Source organism: Xenopus tropicalis, chromosome 7 (genome assembly GCF_000004195.4).
Source record: "Xenopus tropicalis strain Nigerian chromosome 7, UCB_Xtro_10.0, whole genome shotgun sequence".
Classification (NCBI taxonomy): domain Eukaryota; kingdom Metazoa; phylum Chordata; class Amphibia; order Anura; family Pipidae; genus Xenopus; species Xenopus tropicalis.
Window position 1 is genome coordinate 42,362,659 of NC_030683.2, and position 25,061 is coordinate 42,387,719.

Sequence of the window (25,061 nt, forward strand, 5' to 3'; positions counted from 1 at the left end):
TAGTGCCACAAACCTTGTATAGGACAAGGGATCAAAAAAATATTGTAGCTGGCAGTGACATTCTAGGAGGTGATGCCAGGATATGCTTAATGTGTAGCTATTAACCAGGACAAACGGTGGTGCATGAATTGTAAGGCCTTTGTGAGTCAGGACCAGTAGGTCACACTGATTACTAGAAGGGAGATGCTGCAATGAATAGCAAATCAGAGAAGTGAGTAATGATAAATGAGGAAAATCATGTACAGTATCCAATAAGGGTACAGTCAGGCACAAGGACCACCTGTTAGTATAAACAGTATATGTGAAAAATAAGAGCATGCATTGCTGTTTTCCAGGGGAATAAAGATGTAGCAAATACAGCAACAGTCAGAGCATCATGATTTGTAAAAGGCACCCTAGTGCCCTAGTGCTTTCTTAAAGGAACTATGCTATTGCAGAAACCCTTGTTCTCTGTGTTTACATTCCTTTTATAATAATAGGAGGATGTTAGTCTTACACTGGCCAGCTGTTCATGTGAAAAACAGCACTAACTGAATGATTATGGGAACTATGACGCAGAGCACAAAACTACGTGTGTGTGGGACGATTTCATGCAAAGTCTGCAATTACATTGAATTAATGTTAACTTTAGACGTTTGTTTCCTAGCATTTTGCACATCACATTTGTACCTCAACCCAAAACTGGCATTTTTATAATAGTAATAAAGTCTGCCCAGCTGCAAACAGAGCGCAGCAAAGATAAATATGCCATTGTTGTGACTCTCTTGCATGAAATCTGCTAGCAATGTCTAAGAAAACCTCAGACGAGTAACCTGCACTTTGTGGTCTGAGAGACTCTTGGGGATGAGAGGGTAAGTTAGAGTTCACACAGAATGAGGTAGAAATGCATGCCAACAACGATAAATCAGGCCTTGAATGGGCCCACACAGCTAACTCTAATCCTTATCCTATTAGTCAGGGAATAGCTGAGCGACGTGGTCATCCCTACTGCAAACTATGGGACACACTGAAGTGACTTGCATCATATTTTTTAACCAAGCAGTTAAATATAGTGCCTACATTTTAGATTCTACAAAAATAGGATATGAACAGTTTGAAGAATGTTTATAAATTTCTAATTGCCCGAACCTTCTGTCAGCATGTGAAAGCTTAGAGGGTTCCTGGCTAAATTTATCCTTGCGCTGGCTTCATTTAGTTAATGAGATTAGAAAGTAGGAATGAGAAATTAGAGTCTAGCATCAGACTATTAGTGCTGGGCTTGTTCTTTGTCCAGATATAAATTCTGCCTCTTGTCTCATGTCCCAATACCTACAGTGACTCCTCTCCTTCCCAAGGCGTCTCAATAGGGATGAACAGATTTTTTTTTGCCTGATACAATTTTTCAGCAAAATTCACTAAAAACATTTTTGGTAGAAAATCCACTATTTTGTGAATTATCTTTATGTTTGACAACTGTGGGAAATGTCCCCCGGGGCCCCCTGTGACTGTGGGGTTTGCTTCCTCTATAGTTAAACCGCTGCCAATTACCTTCCCAGGATAAGAAAGGAGTTTGGGCACATGAAGCACCATTATAGAAGTAATAAATATTGCTTCTTAGGAATGGGCCCAAGAGTCAGAACACAATTAGTGTTAAGTATCACCTTGACATCCTTGCCCAATATAACAGTATGGGTGAATATTTCAATACTTTATAAACCAGAAGATGTGTTGGATGGACACCTTCAGTGTCAAACCCCATCTGGAAAATGTATATGTCATAGCTGCATTGTGATTAATCATGTACAGCAGGCACGAACTGTATGTTAGTGAATTAGCCTTTGCATGCCTTTATAAATGCTTCCATATTTTGCTTACTACTTTAAAGATGCATTCCCTTGAAAGATGAGATTTCAGATTAATGGCCACTCCATACTGTTCAGTTGTTTGTCTTATAGACAAATTAAAAAAGCTGGGGTGCAATAAAAGGCCTTCAGGGTACTAAATATTTCCAACTTGCCTCTGTTGGGGTAGCAAATCCCACATAAATTTGCATTTGGAATGCTACTTTTATAAAAGAGTAATACAGTCATGTGCATCAATAGTAAGTAACCTTTGCTTGTGTAAATTCAGTTCTTTTAAATTTAAAAGGAACGGACTGGATTATATTTGCACAAGTATAGTATATAGTGTTACAGTGGGAACGTCCATGTATCTATGATCCTACACGTGTGGCCAGGAGTGATGGGTACAGCCTGCTGATAGCCCCACTGTCTCATATTGAACATCTGTTTCATAAGTGCTGTATAAGATATCAGATCTGCACTGGGAAAATTGTGATTTATTGAAGCACTGCCTAGGCAAGGAAAATGTATGTGCACAGTGCATTTCCCATGCCTCTCAGCTGCTTATAGGCTTTGAGCTTTCCTGTTGGTCCAGGGTGGTGCTTTTTTTTTTAGACGTTCAGTCAGTTCCTGCCACCATAATCGGATTAAAGTATGAAAAATCCCCCTGTCAGATTTTCACAGCCAGTCAGGTTCAATCTGTAACAGTTACGATTTGGCATTAGTGTGTTGATGCTACTGGGAAACGAAGAACTATTTTAACTAAGAAAAAAAGAAAATTTAAGGAACTAATATTCCTTAAGCATTCTATACAATTAAAGGAATATACCTCCGACAACAATCTCTATAAAAAAATATAGGTCACTATAAAAATATATAAAATAAAACTTATATGTAAAACACTGCTTCATCTACAAAAAAATATTTTTATACAAATATACTTTTTTTTAATAGTACAGGTATGGGATCCCTTATCCGGAAACCCATTATCCAGAAAGTTCTGAATTACGGAAAGGCCATCTCCCATAGACTCCATTATAAGCAAATAATTCTAATTTTTAAAAATGATTCCCTTTTTCTCTGTAATTATAAAACAGAACTTTGTACTTGATTCCAACTAAGATATAATTAATCCTTATTGGAGGCAAAACAAGCCTATAGGGCTTATTCAATGTTTAAATGATTTTTAGCAGTCTTAAGTTATGGAGATCCAAATTACGGAAAGATCCCTTATCTGGAAAACCCCAGGTCCCAAGCATTCCGGATAACAGGTCCCATATCTGTATGTGCCATTGGGTAATTCTAAATAGAAAAATGCTATTTTAAAGGGCACCTATCACCCCTATATTGCTTCCCCCACCAGAGGTGTGGGCTAACAGAGCCTGCACTCCAGAAACAATCATTTCCTTTTTTAAAAACTGCCCCTGCGGCACTCATTATGCGCATGCATGTGCCCCAACATGGCTGCCTGCATCGGGGGCTCCCTCCCGTAGCCCAGCGATGGGAGCCCGCACCTCTTATTAACCATACATGTTGGAAGAACATTGTTCTATTCATTTAAACTATTCGTTTAGCCTGTACGCATATCTAATTGGGGAATATTACTAATCTAATTGTTCATCCAGGGGAAGAGTACAGGTAGACTAATCGCTCCAAAATGCCTTTCCACCGGCAACGGGTTTCCAGATAAGGGATGCCATACCTGTACATTCAAATTATCACAGCTCAAACAAAAAATTTATGTATCATATTTTTGGAATAATGTTGTCATGGTACATAAGCCAACAAACATTTTCTTGTCTTCATATCTTAGAATAAACAATGCCCAGATAGGAAACTGACACAGTTAAAAGCACATTATGACAGCTTGCAGCTTTTAGCACATACGTAAAACATATTTGGAGCATTACACAAATTCTTGCACCTTTCAACATTAAAAGATCTTAAAGATTCTAAAAGAATTTATCTGAAGAAAAAAGCCACTTTGATTGGCTCAAAGGCTGATTTCAGCAAACCTTTCATGTTAGCTGAGCAAATAGGTATACCAAACCACACAGACATACTGATGAAGGCTCTCAAGGCAGGAGTAAGGAAGTGTTGCTTGGTAATACAAACACACACATACAACGCATAGTGCCCATATTCATATTCAGGAGCTGGAAAAAGCACAGCACATATTCAAAGAGGTCCCTGACAATTCCTAATTATCAACCCTCCCACAGACATACACACACCAACATACACACTGACCCAAACCATACAGACACACACACATAGGGTTGCCACCTTTTTTTTCTTTAATTACCAGCCTTTAGGTTGGGGGGCGGGCAGTGACATTACTTGGGAGTGTGGAAATTGGTGGCCTAGACGGGATTGGGTGTATGAGGCAGGGAAATGGGCAGATGGGCAGTGCAATTGGCCAGCTAGGCCAGTCTAATACAGGCTGGGTGGTAACACACACACAACCTACCCATACCAACACACATACAACCTGCACACACACCACATACATGGACATACACACACTACACATACCATACAGACACCATACACACCCCCTGCACACACACACTGACACACGTAACACACCCCACACCAACACACACACCACACACACGCACTATGCACAAATTCAATGTTCTTTCTATATCCAAGGAGAAACAAAGAAAGTCAATTTCAAGGGTTTACGAAATAATTTAGTGCTTTGATGATAAAAGTTCTACTCAGTACTACTACTTACTGTTTATCTTATGAAAACTCTATTGAAGTCTATGGGAAATACGGAACTATTGTGACTATCACTATTACTATTCGGCAGTGTCTACGAAAGATCTGTGCTACCAGGGCACATCTCCAGTGGACCCAAGAGGGGTTGGTGGGGATAAGGGTAGACACTTAGGCGCCCCCCACACTCCCCCAACATGTGCATCATTCAGATGCACAAGTTAGGGAGCGTCAGGAGGCACAGCTTGCACCTCCTGACACGTCTCTTTGTCTGGTGTAAGAAAATGACCCCCAGTGTCTTCAATACTGATCCAGTAATCAAAAACATTGTTTAATATGGCAACCAACAGGACTTTATGACTTGCTTTGTTACACCAACCATTGTTAGAGCATGTTCATATGTGGATTATGTCCTAATAAGTAATGAATCCTTGTCCCAATAAGTATAAAGTGTCCTAATAAGAAATGAATCCATGAGTCGCTGGCTCTGCAGTGATCTTTTCCAGGCACTTAGGCTATCAAACAAAAATATTTAGAAACACGAAAACAAAACCATAAAAGTGAGTACATTTACCCTTATTTGTCCAAGGTGATGTTTCCCTTTAAATAAAAAATGAGACAATGTTTTGAATCTTATCCTTGACACTTCTTACTAAACTGAATAAACTGAGGCTTGAAAAAATAATCCTTTTGATTTGTAGAGGCAGAATTTAGGATTACTGTCAATAGAAGACTGGTGGGCTACTAAGAGAAGGATTATCTCTATTAAATGAGCAAAAGACTATTATATCAACGTTATAACTTGATTATAAATCTCTGAATACTGCTTATTTGGATGCACAGACTATTACCCTCCTCATTTTCCTCTTTTTGTTATCTCCATGAACAGAGGTAAGAAAGTTATTAAGGCGTTTCAGGTCAGTACTGTGTCAGGTTCCCCAACAGCTGGCTCTGTCTGGACTTGAATGGGTGCCAGGGAATTTCTGCACCGTGGCTCCTTTGTGAGAGTGGGTATGTTTATTGTGCTAGGGCAAAACTGTGATATACTGACTGAGTCTGTTACTATTGAAAGCAATAACCATTGCTGTTGTGCTCTGAGCAGGAATAAGAACATTTTATTATTGCTAATATCTGATACTCCCTTTGGGAAATTCCAACCTGCAGGTGTTTTTCTCATTAAGATACAAAGGTTGTTTTATTTCACTCTTTCTGCTGGCTAGAGGTCCTTGAAGGGAAAACATACAAGTATTTCAGCTGAGAGTAGGATAAAAAAATTAATGTCAATTGGCCTTTAAAATTGTATTGTTCCTATTTAAATAAGTTGTACTGTATTACATAAAATATTTGGATAGCTGCTGGGCCAACATCGCATTCCAAATCTCGGGTTATTAATATGAAACTGGTTCCCCCTTGGTTGCTATAACATAGCATTCTGGGAAGTTTTTTTTACTAGATGTTGGAAGATTGTTAGAAGATTGTTAGTGAATTTTGCTTCCATTTAGCCTCAAGAGAGAATTAAAGTGGCTGGGCACTGATGCAATGTAACATATACATAGTAACATAGTAAGTTGGGTTGAAAAAAGACATACGTCCATCAAGTTCAACCATAATGCCTATATATAACCTGCCTAACTACTAGTTGATCCAGAGGAAGGCAAAAAACCCCCTCTGAAGCCTCTCTAATTTGCCGCAGAGGGGAAAAAATTCCTTCCTGACTCCAAGATGGCAATCGGACCAGTCCCTGGATCAACTTGTACTAAGAGTTATCTCCCATAACCCTGTATTCCCTCACTTGTACTGAGAGCTATCTCCCATAACCCTGTATTCCCTCACTTGTACTAAGAGCTATCTCCCATAACCCTGTATTCCCTCACTTGCTAAGAATCCATCCAGCCCCTTCTTAAAGTTATATAATGTATCAGCCAGCACGACTGATTCGGGGAGGGAATTCCACAACCTCACAGCTCTCACTGTAAAAAATCCTTTCCGAATGTTTAAATGGAACCTCCCTTCTTCTAAACGAAGTGGGTGCCCTCGTGTCCGTTGGAAGGACCTACTGGTAAATAAAACATTAGAAAGGTTATTATATGATCCCTTTATATATTTATACATAGTTATCATGTCACCTCTTAAGCGCCTCTTCTCCAGTGTAAACAGACCCAACTTGGCCAGTCTTTCTTCATAACTGAGACTTTCCATACCCTTTAACAGCTTAGTTGCCCTTCTCTGGACCCTCTCTAACTCAGTAATGTCCCGTTTGAGCACTGGAGACCAAAACTGAACAGCATATTCTAGATGGGGCCTTACCAGAGCTCTGTAAAGGGGAAGAATAACCCCCTCCTCCCGTGAATCTATACCCCTTTTAATACAGCTCAAAACCTTGTTTGCCCTTGCAGCTGCTGCCTGGCATTGCTTGCTACAGCCAAGTTTATTATCTACAAGGACTCCAAGGTCCTTCTCCATTAGGGATTTGCCTAGTGCAGTCCCATTAAGGGTATACGGGGCTTGCATATTTTTACATCCCAGGTGCATGACCTTACATTTATCCACATTAAATCTCATCTGCCACTTAGCTGCCCAGATTGCCAGTTGGTCAAGATCCTGCTGCAGGGATGTCACATCCTGGATAGAATTGACTGGTCTGCAGAGGTTTGCGTCATCTGCAAACACTGATACATTACTCATAATACCCTCCCCTAAGTCATTTATGAACAAATTAAACAAAAGTGGACCCAGTACAGAACCCTGAGGGACCCCACTTTTTTTTTTTTTCGTGTGATTAGGCCTGGCTCATAGTGAGCAATACAGTTCAGCCCACAGGTGTTCAGTTAGCCTGAGGTCAAGACTTATTATCACTGAAGTTCCTTCACTCCCATCTCAGAAAACTATGAACTAGCTTGGCTTCATTGCTGTGGTTTACAGCCCCCAAAACTGATGGACTTGTAGAGTTGTTATACAACCAAAACCTTAAGGCTACCAAGTAACCGATTACAGCCCAGTTGGTCACCCCCTAGAAACTTTTTCTATGCTTGCCTTGTTCCCTATCTTTTTCATATTTAAATGTTGCTCACAGGTAAAAAAGGTTGGGGACCCCTGCCTTAGGCCAATGCCCCTATTCTGGCATCAGCCTTTCCCTGTGCCTGGGCAGGCACACAGAGTGAATTTTGGCCTGAAATTCACAGGGGTAAGGCTGGTGCAGCGTAGGGGCTGATTCTCAACCTGTGGATAAACGTGGATAAATATCTTACTGAACGCACACACGGCCTGGTATACCCACAGACTGTATATCATCTGCCAAACATCCAGACATGTGGGAACTCAGCATGATATTCTCTAAAACCACAATTATATTTTGCATTTTACTTTTTTTTAAGTTGTTCATAAATATTAGAGGAAAGTCTGTAAATCTGCCCGAAGTGCTCATCTGTACCTTGCATTGGGTGGATTCAGCTAAAAGCACAAAATACAGGTGCACAAAATAAGTACATGCTGCATTCATGTGCAAGCCAAATGGACAGCCATGTTTGACATAGCAGATACAAAGAGTTCTCTTTTCCTGCACAAAATATACTTTATACACAGAGGGAACTATGGAGATACAATACTGCTAAGTAGTCAACATAAAATCTCTTTAACCATATCTAGCACTGGATATTTATATAGATTTATTACAGCAAAAGCGAGACTCCTGGACTGCTGGAAGAGCAGGGTAGGGGGATATGACCGGGCAAGGAAAGGGGCAGTTGTGATGAGTTTGTACCGGGCCAGAAATGTGTATGTGCGCCATTTTGTTTCCAACACTAGAGTCCCTCCCACCCACCCCTTAGGTATGCATGCCTTCCAACTGTCCCGATTTTCACGGAACGGTGCCTCTTTTAACATCTCAACCCGCAGCCCCGGATTCTTACTGAAAAGTCCCTAATTTCCCTTTGATCTCCTGCACTAAAAGCTTAACAAGCTGAAGTGAAAGGGTGCTTTTGGCAACTTGTTTTTCCCTGTATTATAAACGTAAACCCTGGAACCTTATGTCTACGTCATTGACAGGCTATCACTTTGCTTGCATTGGCAGACAAAAGGTTAAGGCATGATGGAAATGGGGGTAAGGATCCTACAAGAAAGGTTTATGATGTAGTATTTTGTGATCAGAGTGTAAAAAGGCAGGAGGAAGGTGTTGCACGTGCCCATACAGATTCAGTTCTCCTGTTCAACACAAGCTAATTCCATTTACCCAAATAGTGGTCATGAGCAGACTTTTAATAATCAATTGTTTCGTGCCAATGTTTAATCATGTGACATGATCATGTGACACTTTCAAATGCAATCATATATATGTGGGCGGAGACAGTTAGGAACATACAGACAGGTGTTTGTATAGAGGAAATAGTTTGTGCCTTTGCCAAAACAAACAAAAGCCAATGTGCACTTTTCCTCCCCTCTTTTCTGCCTGGGAAAATCTGTCATGCTTAGCAGGAATACAATCTAATACTTCAGCTCACAAAAATCCTCTTTATTGCAAATGTGAGGATAATATGGTACAGCTTATGATCGTACCAGTGCCCGAGTCTCTTAATACCACTTGGCAACAGACAACTGCCAACTAAACAGATTAATGTTTCTGAATCTAAACTGGAATCTTTCCAAGATTATGTCCTCTTGTATTGTTTGGACGAGTTATATTCAATCACATATCACAACCAAATATCCGTGAGCTTTGCTATTCTCTCTTGTAATGAATAGAGGTTTCCTTCTTGTTTGCATTTACTTGCCGTAACATGATACAGAAGCAGAACATATTCGACCAGTGAGGAAGAAAGTAGAGGTTCTTTGCATGTTGCCCATGCATGGATTAGGCATGCTAGAAGTGTAACATAGGAGGGGAACATATGTTTCAAATGCTGAAATTCTGCAAGTTTTGCAAGGGTCCCAAGAGAATAGGGAAGAGGCCAATGACAACCATGCCCATGTAACTCATAGCCACTAGTGCAATTGGTCTTTTTTATATCAGGATCCAAAGCTGCCTGACATTTCAAAATAACCAATTGCACAGCATTATTTATAGAAATGGAATAGCTTACAACAAAAGGCATGCCAATAGGCTGCAGGGGTCATTAACCATTGACCAGGGTAAAAAGTGGTTATGTGCTACGCAGGCTTTACCACTGACCAAGGGGACAGAAAGTCCCTAAAATGTTTGCTTTCTCTTGCACTGGGCAGTAACACTTTAGAGGTACTTGGTTATACCACTTCATTTGTAAGTGTGCAATTTTTACTCTGCATGTTCTGGCCTATACACTTACCTTATCCAGCTATATTCACCAGATTTTTTTAAAAGCTTATAAATATGAAAATGCTCTATTGAAAGTTACTGGTTTGGGGAGAAAGTACTGAATCTCAATTTCAGTGCAGCATATGATGGCCTATTCAGGTGATATTGACTGTTTACATAGTGGGCACAGATGATGAGCTTTGTGGACTGGATTTTACTTATTCACTTTTGTTTGGCGTCTTTGATGCATATTTCCTCAGAAAGTAATCTGAACACATTGAAACTCAATGAACTGAAAAGACTTTTTCCCCTTCTATTACAACTGGTTTTGTAGCTTCCATCTGTCAGTCGGCATTGAGTTTAAACCTTGAAGCCCTTTTATTTCTTCTTTAGTTTTCTAAGTTTCATTTCTTTTACTTTATCTCATGCGAGCACTGTACAAAGCTAACAGTGGTCTGTTAAAAAAAAGCCTATTATAGAGCAGAGAGTAACTGCAGGTTTGTATATCTTGGGTTTCCATGGAGACTCCTCAAATAGTGAGACTACTGATATATGTTTCTTTATTTGGTGTTAACATCTTTCAAGTGACTTCTGCCAAGAGCACAATCAGAACTATGTTTTATCCATGAAAAGACAGGGTCTCTAGGATATATGATACCAAAATCAGGGAGGAAGGGGGATTCCGCATTGCTAGTTGCCTTCATTAACTTCTCTGCCTTCTTTAAAGTCAGAAGCTTTAACTCTTTTTCTGCAAAGGAACTTTGGCACAGATCCACTCACCATATTTCTTGGCTATGTGTTTTGTTCAGAAAGATAAAAAATATAAAGCAGGGCACTCAAATATAAAAAGACAAAATTTATTTGTTAAAAACATATCCCAACGTATTTCGGCCACTATGTACGTCATCAGGAACAAAGGAAAACATGTCCCTGACAATGGTCGTAGTGGCCAAAATGCGTTGGGCTGTGTCTTTTTATATTTGAGTACCATGCTTTTTCATATCTTTTATTGTATTGTTATGGATATTTCGAGGTCCTAATTTTTCTAATCTTTATGTTCTACTCCTCATTATAAATTTTCTTCAGAAAGAGGCAATTGACATCTTACAATCTTATCTAGAAGTAGCATAAAGATGTATACAGTTTGTATTTGTTTTGTAAAGAGGCTTTAGGGCAATGGCAGAAGGTAAGATTTGTTGCCCACGGTTAAATATGGGCACCAGTACCTCTTGGCCCAGCACTGGTTTAGGATTTTAATATGAGGCAAAATTTCACAGTTAACTTCAAATTGTTCATATTCTTTTTCTGCAATTTAGTTTTATAAAAAACATTGTGAAGGCAGCATGAAACTTTAATGTGACACTGATCAAATGGTGGTTTCTGAGATTTTAATGCAAAGAAGATTTTGTACCCATTAAACATGGGGATATGTCCAGCTAGTCGTGAAAATGAGTGTCACGGTAAAGATTACACAAACATCAATGGATTCACAAAACTGCTTTTGCAAATGTATAGTTTAAACGAGGCAACACTTTATTTTCATTTGCTTTCATTTAAAAACAAAATCCAATTTTCTGTTTTAGGTGGATGAAATTTACCATGACGAATCACTTGGAGTCCACATCAACATAGTGCTGGTCCGAATGATTATGGTGGGATACAGGCAGGTAAAAAAGGGGCAATGAAGGAATGTGAAATAGTATGAAAGCAAAGACAGTTTTACTGCAGGGTAGACAGGGCTCACAGTTTTTATATTATTATTTTGTGCATCAATTGCATCCAACTGTAATAGCCTAAAACAAAGCAAATAAAATAAAAATGTCTCAATAAATAAAAATTAGCTATAGGGCAAATCTTTCTCATAGGTTAAATATGGTCCTCAAATCCATTCTTTTAGGATTATTTGTTTGTTCTAGTTTATTATGGACTCTATTTGAATTTGGCTTTAGGCACTTAAGTCAGTCATGCCCATGTGCTCAAGTCAATGCAGTCACCAATCAACTGCAATTCTACACCTAATACATATAAAGCCTGCAGTAGCAACATTCTAAATAAAGGTTCACTTTCTATTGAGTTAACTGTTACAGTGGGTGCTTTAACTATATGCTGATTGAGGTACAGATATATTGTTGTGTGTCTGTTGCAGTCAATCAGTCTGATAGAAAGGGGGAACCCATCAAGGAGCCTTGACCAAGTGTGTCGCTGGGCCAATTCTCAGCAGCGTTCAGACCCGGATCATGCAGAGCACCACGACCATGCTGTGTTTCTCACCAGGCAAGATTTTGGTCCCGCAGGTATGCAAGGTACTGTATATTGTATGATGACAACCAGGTATGTGCAGCATGCTGGTTGAATGCGGTTTGAGTATAGGACCATTTGGCATGTGCAAACAATGCCCTACTCAACTTGTTCCTCAATGTTTGGAAATGGTGTTGAGCATGTTATGGTACACTATGCTATACTGGGGATATTTGAGGGATAATTATTATTAACTTATATTTTTTATTATTAATATAAAAGCAATATCCTTTTTGATTTTAAATCTATGTGAAATATGTTTCAAATGGAAACGTTTTCAATTTTGTTGTATGCAAGTAACATCAACTTTGGAGCTCTGCTGCCTTCCTGTTCTCACTTATATTCCAGTGTCACTATTATTGGATGCTATAGTCTACTGAGCAAACATTAGATAGTTTAATACAGAGCAACTTTGTTTTAAAGGAGAACTTAAGTTAAATAGCGAAGTAGGCTAGAAATCTTGATAATGGTATGTTTTGGGCTCCTGTACCAGCCCAAGGCAACCACAGCCTGTCAGTAATTAAAAAAGATAATTACTACATGGCAGCTCAGAAACCAGTGTAATTAACATTAACATTCACATTTCATAATCAGACCTGTAGAATCAGTTTACAGTATGTTGTGCATAATGTAATAAAATTACTTAAGGTTAAAAAAAAATATTTCTCATCATGGTCAAGCAACTTCTAGTAGTAAACTGAATCACTGCAAAAGGAGAATCTGGATAATGTTATAGTGGGAAGTTTGGCATTGTACCAATTAAGCTCTGAGAATTGAATCACACCCAGAATCTGTAGAATTTTGTGTACAGTGCTATGCAATACAGCAGCACTGGCCTTATTAATGTTCATTCCAACTATCTGTCCTTCTTAAAAATAAATGTATGTTATATACACTGTTCTCCTGGCATAGAGCTAAATCCTGATGAGATTATAAGGAAACTATAGGAGCTGATGATGTCATAGGGAAAATATCATGCATAAAATAATATTGAACATCTGCGAAACATATGCAGCATTGGGATTGTATCATTGCAAAAAAAATCCTATTTGATTTTGGGTATACTTGTACTAAAAAGACAAACTAGACTAGAACAGTAAGCAGGCTACTGTGCAAGAACACAAAAGTGAGTGTTCACGTATAAATGTACATATGCTATGAGCAGGAATGGTCTATGCACATTATAACCTGTCCTCATACCCTAATAACTATTTCAAGAAATATAAATGTTTTATTTATATTGGGATATTTATAAAATATATAAAGTTACAACATTACTGAATGTTACTGAATTACAATGGCAAAAGAGCACATATATACTATTGATATTTCAGCAGTTTTATATACATTGCCTGTATTTGGAGCATCCAGATGAGATTTGTGTGGATCTCCATTGTCTGGGTTCATTTGTTTGGCAGCATTTGGTGAAATAATTAATAATAATTTCTTGTATTGCTGTGTGGTTAAATTTGTGTAATGGAGAAACAATGCAGATAGTTGGATATCAATTTCAATATCATTAAATATTTACAGAATGTGTGTGGAAAGGGGTATATTCTAAAAAATATGACTATGGGTGTCTGAGGCTCAAGCATCTCTAGAAACAAGTAATGGCATAACTAGATATTACCTGGCCCTACCAGAAAATTATTTTAAATCCCCCCCCAAAATATTTAGAAAAAGACATAAACATATAAAGAAACTGCTTATTTGTCATTGTTGCCATTGATCCCATATACTTCAGGTACATAGGTTATGCCATTAATAATCTTGGATATCTATACTGAAATAGGTATTTATTGTTTAACTCCTCCAAAAAGGAAACAAGGTTTTACTTTTTTGTCAGAGTAATAATCATTCCCATTATTTATCCGACCAACCAAAACACTGCTATTATAAAGCTTTTTTCTTATTTTGCAATGGTCGCTATTTTTTCATTGTTTAGTGTAAAAGACCCAATGCCATGATAGGGCTTATTTTTTAAGTTTAGAAGGCATCCCAAGAAGTCAGAGAATGAGTAAGAAAACAATCAAACTGCATATATGAAGACAGAAATCATAACGAATAGGGAAAATTAAGGTTTAACAATGTAGTAAATTTTAATGACTTGATTCTCCCATCATGCTACACACCTGTGATAACATGACTCTGCAAGGCTGGGCAGAAACCAGTTCAACCCTAGGGAGATTATTGTTCCCAACTGGCCTACCAACAGTTTAGATTAAGGTTAACATGCAACGTTTTATGAAATTTGAGATTGAGATTTCTTCCGTAAAGAACAAGGTTCTGTATGTGGTTAATACAGAATGCACTTTTGCACTCCCTTTTGGCAACCTAAATATCACTGTTTAGTAAAGCTGTTCTTCATAATCCAATTTAATTTGTCCTGTCATACCTCACCTGCCCAGGGTACACAAATACACCTTCAAATGTAATTTCTTTTACATTTCCTAATCCCTCTCTTCTTTTCATGACTAAATATTTCCTCCATGCCAAGAAAAACAGAGGGTTAAAAAGAATCACTTGCTTGGAGGATTTGGCTAACACATTGAGTATGTGTGGGCTCTGGATAAGGATCACAGCAGTGCAGCGAAGGGTTAGTGAATTTGTTTTACAACTGGGTGGTGCACTCTAGCCAGAAACTGAAATTGCTGTGACAGAGCACATACTGAAAATGTGAATCCCAAATTACGATGAAACAGTAAGTCCACTACAAACCAACTTATTGTAGCTCCATTGTTTGGGGCTCATAAATATATCTATAATTAAATAATTTGCTACTGTGGAAAATTCCCACCTAGTAGTAGTCAGTAGTAGTTAGGGTTTCTATATCTACAGAATTACGGTAATATCCAGCTTGACTGAGGATGCTGGTAAAAAGTCCTACAGGGGTGCATTCATATGAGTAGTGCTCTGCTGAATGTACTTTTTCCTTTGATAAAGGGGTTGCCTGGCCTACAATATATCTTAATAAGCTTTACAGTCTGTGGAGTAGTGGAGAAACCATGCCAGATGCCATTTCTCCCCTATTTCACTTCATTGGAAGACATTTTAGGGTTGATTCACTAAAGTGCGATAAAACGAGCGCTATTTATAGCATGCGTTAAAAATGTTATTGCGTCTTATTTTTCGCGTCTTAACGCGCGATTCACTAAAAGGATACTTCCATTAATTTAGACGCGATGCTGTTTGCGTTATTTAAGTCGCAAAGACTATTTTCGTGCGGTATTTGACACAATGCGCGCTAATTAACGCAGCGCGCACAAATTGTCACCATATTAGCCATATAGCCATACATACGTACGCCATATTAGCCATACACGCCATTACTTTCGGAAAACTACTGTTCTGAAAATGACCATTTCCCTGCAAACTGGAGGCTGCATCACTCTAGGGCCAACACAGACTTGAATAAATCACACTGCAAAGTCCATATTGTTTTGCCAAAAGCTCATGAACTGTACTTTTCTATAATTACCGCCTGCCCCAAGTAGGTGTTAATTTTCGCACAGACTAATGCGATATTTAGCGCATCTAAGTGTTTGTGAATCATGCGTTTGTATTATTTCTATATAATCATTTAGCAAATCGCGCGGTTTTTTTTCGTGTCAATTTTAACGCAAAAAAGCATGCGATAACGATTATCGACCTTTAGTGAATCAACCCTTTTGTGTTATAGTCCAAAGCTTTTAGAGTCTGTTAAGCAGCTATTAAATGTGAAAATTGGCAGGCAAATTTGTGTTAAGGCCAAGTATTTACTTGTTTAAAAGGGTTTGATAATTATGCTTCTTTGGCATATATAGCCAGAAAATTTAAGAATAATGTCAGAAAAATTGGATCAGTAGGCTCCTATTCCTATTCCTATTTGTTTAAATGGTAACTCTGATGCTTGTTGAAGCCCAAGTGACCACTGCCTGGCAGTGTGTATCCCCTTCAAATGAAAAGGCAGCAGCTCTTGGCATTTTCACCTCATTAGTTCCCCTGAGACCCCCCAGGGTAGCACCCGAACCAACATAAATTGTTTACAGCCTTTTTAACATGTGCTTGCTTTATCTGATCTCCTTATCAATGGATGGATTTATTTGTGGTTCCCATTCAATGCCAGTAGTCTAAATTGAATACATTAATGAGAAAATAATCAACTGGACTGAATAGAGTTCATTACTGGTGAACTGCCTCAATATGTGTATAATGTGAACAAGCATAATAGCCAAGGCTATTGTGATATGAATATCTACAGTTACTTAGTATATGTTTTGGTTTATATATGTGAGTGTATAGACATGTTTATTTACAGGGGTTGAACTTGATGGTCTTTGGTCTTTTTTCAACCAAAATTAATTATGTAGCCATGTCCAAGACATACAAAGTGATGCTTTCTGACTGGTTCATAAAATTTTGTTATAAGCAACTCTTAGAATATTAATAAAAAAAGAATGTACAGTACGCCAGACATAGTAAATTAACAGTATATTAACTTTGTAAAAGAACATTCCTGTATTGTCTGCCAACTAGCATTGTGTCCTGGAACACTGGCATGTAATAAATCCTCCCTCAGCTGCTACAATTAACAAAATATTTAGTCAGAGGCATTCTCTTATGTGACATTAGAGTTTATTCTTGGCTCATCAGGCCAAAATGATCTAACTGGTGTGGAAGCTCATGTACTGGGCAATTGCCCAACTGTGCTACCAGTTTAGCTGTTAGCTGGCTTGTATTTCATCATTGTACATTCCCTGGCCTCTGTTTATCAATGAGTTCTAAGGTTAAACAAACCTTAACCATTTCATTACCAAAAAGGATTCTGCTGTTTTAATGTGGACTCTTATGTTGTACTCTCTCTGTTGCACAGAGCAACCACGTAACTGGGATTTCCATGAATGGGAGGAAGCACAGCAATAAACCATCAACTGACTATTTACACTTTAATCAACATCATATTGCTGATTTATTTGTTATTATCTTCAACTTTGGACCATATGCAGTAAAAGGTTTAACCCCTTAAGTGCCAGCAGAATTTTGCATTTCATGTGCACAAAATGCCAGATATTTTTTGAACATTTTGTGTTTTTCCTAAATCTGCTGTTTTTGTGTATTTCTACTTCTGGAACAAGATTTAGAGCTCTAAATATAAAAAAAAGGAAAAATGCTTTTTTTCATGATATAAGATGATATTATTATATAAGATATTTTATTTTATGGAAAAAATTCAGCTGATTTGGGAAAATACCAGGTCAATACCAGATATGTATAGTTTTATGGAGATTTCTGACGTCTATAGATCAAAAACTTTGAGGTGCCAAAGCCAAAAATCCTGGAACATTCTGCCAAATCCAAAATGGGTAACCGTGTCTTTCCTACTCCTAAGTACCAAACAGCAATGCTTTTCTGAACTTAGCAGTTTATATAAAAATTCTAAAAAATCGCTTCAAAGATTTTACCTTCAAGCTTATATCTTATATCCCACAAAAAATAGGTACCTAGAAAAAACATCCTAAATATGAAAGCCAAGGGTCCACTGAACAGTTTGATGCCCATTGTGCCCATGTGTGGGCCATGTGTTGGCATGTCTGACATTCTGACTGCTTCAACATCAAGTACCCGGTATGTGTATTATGTACCATTAGACCCCATGGAGACCCTAGAAAACCATACATTTTCTGAAAGTACACATTCTGACAAAACCAAAATGGGTAAATGCTTTCTACTGCAAAATGCCAAACTACAATGCTATGCTAAATGTAGCAGTTTTTATAAAATTTCCGAAAATCTTGCACAGTTTATATACCCCACATGATGTAACGTACCAACATCAAACATTCTAAACATGAATGCCAGTTCTGTGGCACTTTAACTTTGTTGAGCTCAAGTGCAATATACAAAGAGCCCAGAATCAACAACTGCTTTGAAGAGGTGATGCTTCCAGTGTTTCCATAGGGGTAGAGATTAGAGCTCACTACAGAAAAATTCACCCACTTTCTATTCATTCCTTATGGAAAATTAGAGTTCCCCATTTGATAAATACACTTCTAAAAATCCCATAGGAATAAATAGAAAGTGGGTGAATGGTACTGTGGTGAGCTCTAATTTCACACTTTGATAAATCTGCCCCTTAGTGTGTTGCACCTGCAAATTCAACTGGCTTGCACCTAATGAATTTCCTGCTAATATTGTTATTGATGTCACAAAACTAGAGTTGTGCCATTCACACACAAACTGATAAAGAATATTCTTTTTCTACCATTCATACCCCTTCTATAAGCACATTTCCATCACTTTGGCCCAGGCCTGAATGATGGGCTGCAGAGCTTCCACCCTGCTTTAATACTTAGCTGGACAGATAAAGAACGACATAGTTTTGCCACCAAAGCACTGCATATCGAATTAGATTAGGTTGTATAGTATAGTGCTCTGTATCAACTGTTCAAAAATCACTCAGCCATGCTGGAATATTCAGGGCAACAAATAAACGTTCTCTGCCAATCTCAATGATCATCATTTAAGGCTTCCAGGCTATCTACGAGAGCAAATAGACTTTTTCCTCTTTAATTCTCACCCTACCTCAGTCGTGGTTTTACTTTTCCAGTTTAAGGCCTCTTGCAGGTTCAACCTTTAAACATTGGCTTATAACAGAGGTTCTGGTAAAAAATTGGCGAATCAGTCTTTCTTCCATAGTTCCAATATTATATACAATATTGGAGCCACTGCCCCAGGTCCCTTCAGGGGGCAAGCACACTTTCCTAGGCACTTCCCTAACTGAACTTTAGGCTGGGTCCCACTTCACTTTTTGTACAGTGAATAAAAAAACTCTCTACAAAGGAGAGGGTTTTGGGGGATTTCATCAAATGCATGTGTTTATGCTTGCCTGTGCCAAATATGTTACATGGTGTTTGAGTGTTTATATGTTGTTCTGCAAAAGACTAACCAGTTACACTTATTTTGTTGCATTAAATATATTTTTATATTTTTTTACAATTTTACATTATATATTTTGGTTGTTTCATTAAGGTCCGAAAATTTCTCTGCTAAGACAAGTGCTTAGTTCTAACTGGCTAAAAAGCTTACAGTAACTATATATACTGTACATATATATATATATATATATATATATAAAACTAGATTCAGTCAAGAACTTTATATCATGGTTTATCTCATGACTATTTTATAGTTTTACTTAGACTTCAATATTTATTTCGCTTAGTTTGCCATTTATTAGTCTTCTTATTCAACCCCTTTTCAGAATACAACTGAAAATGCTACCTGGTTGGTAGGGTCCTTTTGCATATGTTTTTTGTATTATTTATCTTCTGTTTTGATTTCAAAACCACTCCCTGGTTGCTGGGGTAATTCTGCTATCTGTTCCATACTAAAAGTGATTTTTTAGGTTAACTAGTCTTTTAATATAATAGTGAAATCCTGCCACATGTTGGGAGAATGCCTATATCTTTATCCTTTGCTTTATTTCCATATCCCGTGCCCTATTATTGTAATATGTATAGTTTCTATTTTTACCTGAAGTGTGCAGCAAGTGTGTTTAACTTACTATGTATATTTTTAAACCAAAGTAAATATTTAACATTTTATATATATAAATATAGTGTATATATAATGTACCTCCTATTGTAAAATATAAAGATATTGTAAGTCAATATAAAAGCGTGAGGCCCAGATTTAGTACGAATCTGGGGGTAAATTATTTATTATAATATACAAGTTTCAGTGACTCATGTGACAGAAATTACATAACTGAGAACCAATTATATCTGATAACATCACTAAGCACCGTTTATAAGGATATAATTTACAGCATATACACTGTATGGCTCTTGTGGATTATTTATAACTATATATACACACACTGTATATTTATATATTTTTTTTATATATCTCAGTTCTACGCCTCTCTTCATGTTTGTTAGGTTATGCCCCTGTGACGGGCATGTGTCACCCTTTGCGCAGCTGTACCCTGAATCATGAAGATGGGTTCTCCTCTGCATTTGTTGTGGCTCACGAAACAGGCCATGTGTAAGTACAGAGTCCATGTCTTGGACCATTACAAACTCTTGCTTTATGCTTCAATGGATAATTAAACTATGCTTATATTACCTTGTGGGACTTCTGGTTTGGATTAAGTACTCAGCAAATAATAACAGATCTTTTCCTAGAACCATTAAAGCATACTCCACACTTAAATAAGATCATAAGGAACAGCTGTCCCAACTGCAATTGAAAAGTGACATTGTATTTAAAGCTTGTCATTTGTGCAACTTGGATTGGCAATGGGCAATGGCTGCAATTTGTGCTTATGCTGTCTGCATTCCATTTCCCTGCTGGTTTTACCAGTGACTTAATAAAAAGGCAGATTATATCCTTCGAGAATGGTTGCAGAATGGTGTGATGAACCTACTTTTCCATCATGCCCACTTAGGTGCATTTGGGTTGTGCCATAATATTGCCAGACCAAAACTGTGCATGTGTAGCCCCACAGAATAGTGTCACTTTTAGAGCTGGGGTAGGAGATGTACAGGTAGCGCAGCAGCCTATTCATTGTTCAGACTTGTCTGCAGAATAATGTGTATAGCAGCACAGACACACAGTGTTTTGCCTTGTTTTTCCCTTGGAGCTGTTACTGTAGACCAACCCCCAATTGACAACTTCAACAACAGCTAAAGGGTGAACATCCCTAATGCAGAGTTGGATGAGATGGCAAAAACAGTCAAATAAAATACAGGGCCCACAAAGGCTGGCATCCCTCGAGGCTTGTAACACTTAAGAAGTCCCTAGTTACTTAACACACAGTCAGAAATTTCAGGTCTGCAGTGAAATTGTTCCCCTCTGAATTATTAACATTGCTGGACTGTAGTTCATTGTATAATCCCTGTAGCTTGGACCATCCAAACATAAGCCCATTGCGTGCTTTAAAAAGGACCTGTTGAGAACAATTTTTGGAATTTAGCCGACCACTGCACTGTCAGCTTGAGTGGTGCCAATATTTAGCTGAAACAATACATTATTTTTCTTTTCACTAAAGGCAATACTGACTCATCTATATTTACTATAACAATTTCACGTATACTGACATGCATAAGTACATTTCTGTAGGCACATAGATTTTGCTATTAGTACTGCATTTTTCAATGCAATTGTGTTAAAGGAACAGTAACACCAAAAATTTAAAGTATTTTAAAGTAAGTATAATATACTACTACTAAATCTACTCTTGCCCTGCACTAGTAAAACCGGTGTGTTTACTTCAGAAACACTACTATAGTTATACAGTAGTATATAAACAAGCTGTTGTGCAAATGTGGGGGGAGCCATTCAAAGGACAAAGGGCTCAGGTCACACAGCTGATAGCCGAAAAGCTCTGCAGAATACAATGATGTTCTATAGAGCTTATCTGCTATTTAACCTGTGCCATATAGTCTTATTACAAATGCCTCTATTGCTACACAGAAGCTTGTTAATATAAACAAAATAGTAGTGTTTCCAAAGTAAGCACACCAGTTGTACCAGTGCAGGGCAACGGTACATTATATTTTAAAACACTTTCTTTTTTGATCTTATTGTTTCTTTAAATGCTGGCTTAGTTCGCATACATAGAAAACTGCCCAGACCTTTGTTTCATAGTTCAGATAGCAATCATTATGATACATCCAATTTTCTACCCTGACATGCACTAAGGGGCAGATTTATCAAAATGTGAGTTTAGAGCTTGATACATGAAAACTCGCCCACGTCCTTTTCATTCCTATGGGATTTTAAGAAGTGTATTTATCAATTGGTGAAAATTAGAATTCAATATTTGATAAACACGCTTCTACAAATCCCATAGGGAATAATAGAACGTGGGTGAGTTTTTATGAATTAAGCTCTAAACTCAGTTTGATAAATCTACCCCTTTGTAAGGATTTCACAAACTTTAAATAATCATTCTCTATTCTTTAAATAATCAGTCTATAATGTCAGAAAATTAATTCATGGTACAGTGTGGTGCATACAGTAGATGGCTCTAAGTTTGGGTATGTAGAAGGAATACAAACAAAACTCCTAGAGAAAGAAAACAAAATGTTCTAAAAGCCAGCTGCCTTAGCAAAACAGCCCCAGCTGTTATTAAGTAAATTAATCTGTGTCTTCGTTTAGAGGGATCACATCATTCTTTTTAACAATTAACTCTATGCCCACTATACAGTGGGTAAGCATATACATGTTTGTTTATAAAATGGCAGTGCTGTTAAAGCATAAATGTTCAGTACTACTTTAGACCAGGCTATAATGGGATGTAGGGGCCTGTGGCTGCATCAGTTGGTGGTCCACAGGTTGGTTAAGAGGAAAAAAAACACAAGGGCATATAACAATACAAAATATGATGAGAGCTTAGGTTAATAATACAACAGCTAGCCTTACAGCAGCTTCAAAAGAAAAAGTCACATAAAAGCTGAGAGTACAGTAGTTAAAATATTTCTTACTGTTGCTCTGGGCTGATAAACTGCTGTGTTTGTTTTATTGTTTATATAAATAAGCTGTGTAGCCACGGGGGCAGCCATAGAAGTTGAAATAGGGCTAAGGGCTCTGGCACACGGGGAGATTATTCGCTCGCGACATATCTCCCTGTTCGCGGGCGACTAATCTCCCCGAGTTGCCATCAGTTGCCATCCCACCGGCGAAAATGTAAGTCGCCGGTGGGATGGCACACGCGACGGCGCGATTTCGGCAAATCGACGAAAATGCCTCACGAGGCAACTTCGGCGATTTGCCGAAATCGCCTGCGCAGCGTGTACCATCCCACCGGCGACTTACATGTTCGCTGGTGGGTTAGTAGTTTGTCGCCCGTGACAAGGGAGATTTGTCGCGGGCGACTAATCTCCCCGTGTGTCAGAGCCCTAAATGGCACAGGTTAAATACAAGATTACAGACACACCCTGTAGAATACAATGGTTCTAATTCTTACACAGTAATGTAAGAGTAAATCTGCTGTCTTTTATGTAACCTGTGCCTTTTCCCCTTTTTAAGATTAAATGGCTGCCCCCATGGCTACAGAGCAGCTTATTTTAATAAACCGTAGAAGGCTTTCTGAAGCAAACACACCAGTGCAGGGCAACAGGATATTATATTTGAATTACTTTAAAACACTTTTGGGGTTATGTAATAAAAGGCATTAAGTTGGCCCAGGAACTGTAATTCATAGCAATCAATCAGCAGGTAGATATTACTGGTCACCTATTTAAAAGCAAACATCTTATTGGTTGCTATGGGTTACTGCTACTGGGTAAACTTAGTGCCTTTTATAACATATGAGGGTTTAATTTTTTGATGTTACTGTTCCTTTAAAGGAGAAGGAAAGGTTAAGTCACTTGGGGGTGCCAAAATGTTAGGCACCCCCAACTAACTTAGATCGCTTACCTTTTACCCCGGGCTGGTGCCCCTGTACGGAGAGAACAGCACCAGCCCGGGGTAGCAGCGAGCGCTTCCTACTTCCTATTCGCTTGCGCGCGCATGCGCAGTAGAGTGAAAAGCCGAACTTAAACAAGAAAGTTGGCACTCTACTGCGCATCCGCCGGCCCACGGATTTCGCCGGCAAAAGAAAAAGGAAGGAGGAAGCGCTTCCTGAAGGTGCCCCGGGCTGGTGCTTTTTTCTCCTAACAGGGGCACCAGCCCAGGGTACAAGGTAAGCAATCTAAGTCACTTGGGGGTGCCTAACATTTTGGCACCCCCAAGTGACTTAGCCTTTCCTTCTCCTTTAAAAATCACACAGTTTGTTACTGGTTGCCTTTATGGAGCAAGACAAATAAGAGCAAGTCATACTTGCATCTGACGGCAGTTGTACATCTCTGTGGCATTCACATGTATCTTACGGCTCCCCGGTCACATTGACACATTGCAATGATAAGGTCAGTGAACACCAATCACCCCAAGCCTGCTGTAGTTAGCAGTTACAATCAGGTAGTTATCTGTAAGCCCTAACCATGTCCTAACCACACATTGCACAGTACCATAAAAGAAAAAGCACAACTCTTTCATTAAATATATCATAAACAGAAACCAAAATATTGCATGGTTCACTTTGCCACATAGAAGCCTGATTATAAATTTGAAATTAAAATAAACCCAAATTATAAAACTAACATCACATGTATGTCATTTACTAGTATACCAATATTATTAATTGTTATTACTAATACTTACTAGTATATGTATAGATTTGCTCCATGGCTGTAACACATAGCAACCAAAGTCATATTGTCTTTCATTATTCTAAGAGCATCAGACTGCTCAAGGACTGCTGTTTTGTAGTGAATGTTAGGCCTATTATCTACATAATAAAACTACTGTATTAAGTAACTGGAGTTCCTTCCAACATCTGTAGGACATAACTGAAAGGTAGTGCTTTTGCCAATCATCATAAGCAATAATGATATTATGGTGAGTCACCCTATAGATTTGAGTGTAAACCATAAAAGGAATTAGTCCCAGATAATGTATTATACTTTTTTCCCAGGTTAGGTATGGAACATGATGGACAAGGAAACCGTTGTGCTGATGAAACAAGCATGGGAAGCATTATGGCCCCACTGGTGCAGGCTGCATTCCACCGCTATCATTGGTCCAGATGCAGCAAACAAGAGCTTAACAGATACATACAGTAGGTTTTTTTTATTAATCAAGTTGCCTATATACATGCTTTTATTCTCTAGATTTTTTTTATAATGCTAAAGTAATTCAAGGCTAGACTCAGTTTTAAAAACTGATCAACCAGTGCTTCTTTTTGACCCTTATTAGTTCAAGCTTGATAAGAATTTGATATAATTATACTGTATTAATTATCTATTGCTATAATCTGCAGCCATCCTTAAAACCTTAGCACAGTGTCATGCTTGAGATTATAGCATTTCATGTACATTAGTAATGGTGAATGTACTGTACAGGCAGGAAAAGTGGGAAAGTTTGGTTCA

General features: G+C 38.2%; 1 protein-coding gene across 2 annotated transcripts in view; it reads left to right on the plus strand.

Annotated features, from left to right (window-relative positions):
• Positions 1 to 25,061, plus strand: part of adamts14 (ADAM metallopeptidase with thrombospondin type 1 motif 14) — a 76,131-nt gene that overhangs the window by 24,548 nt on the left and 26,522 nt on the right. Inside the window, exons 5-8 of one of the 2 annotated variants that reach the window (XM_031906242.1) lie at positions 11,394 to 11,477; positions 11,957 to 12,113; positions 20,028 to 20,133; positions 24,608 to 24,751. In XM_031906242.1, the coding sequence (XP_031762102.1) occupies positions 11,394 to 11,477; positions 11,957 to 12,113; positions 20,028 to 20,133; positions 24,608 to 24,751 (491 nt within the window). The remainder of the gene's footprint in view (positions 1 to 11,393; positions 11,478 to 11,956; positions 12,114 to 20,027; positions 20,134 to 24,607; positions 24,752 to 25,061) is intronic. The other variant, XM_031906243.1, reaches the window with a different exon arrangement.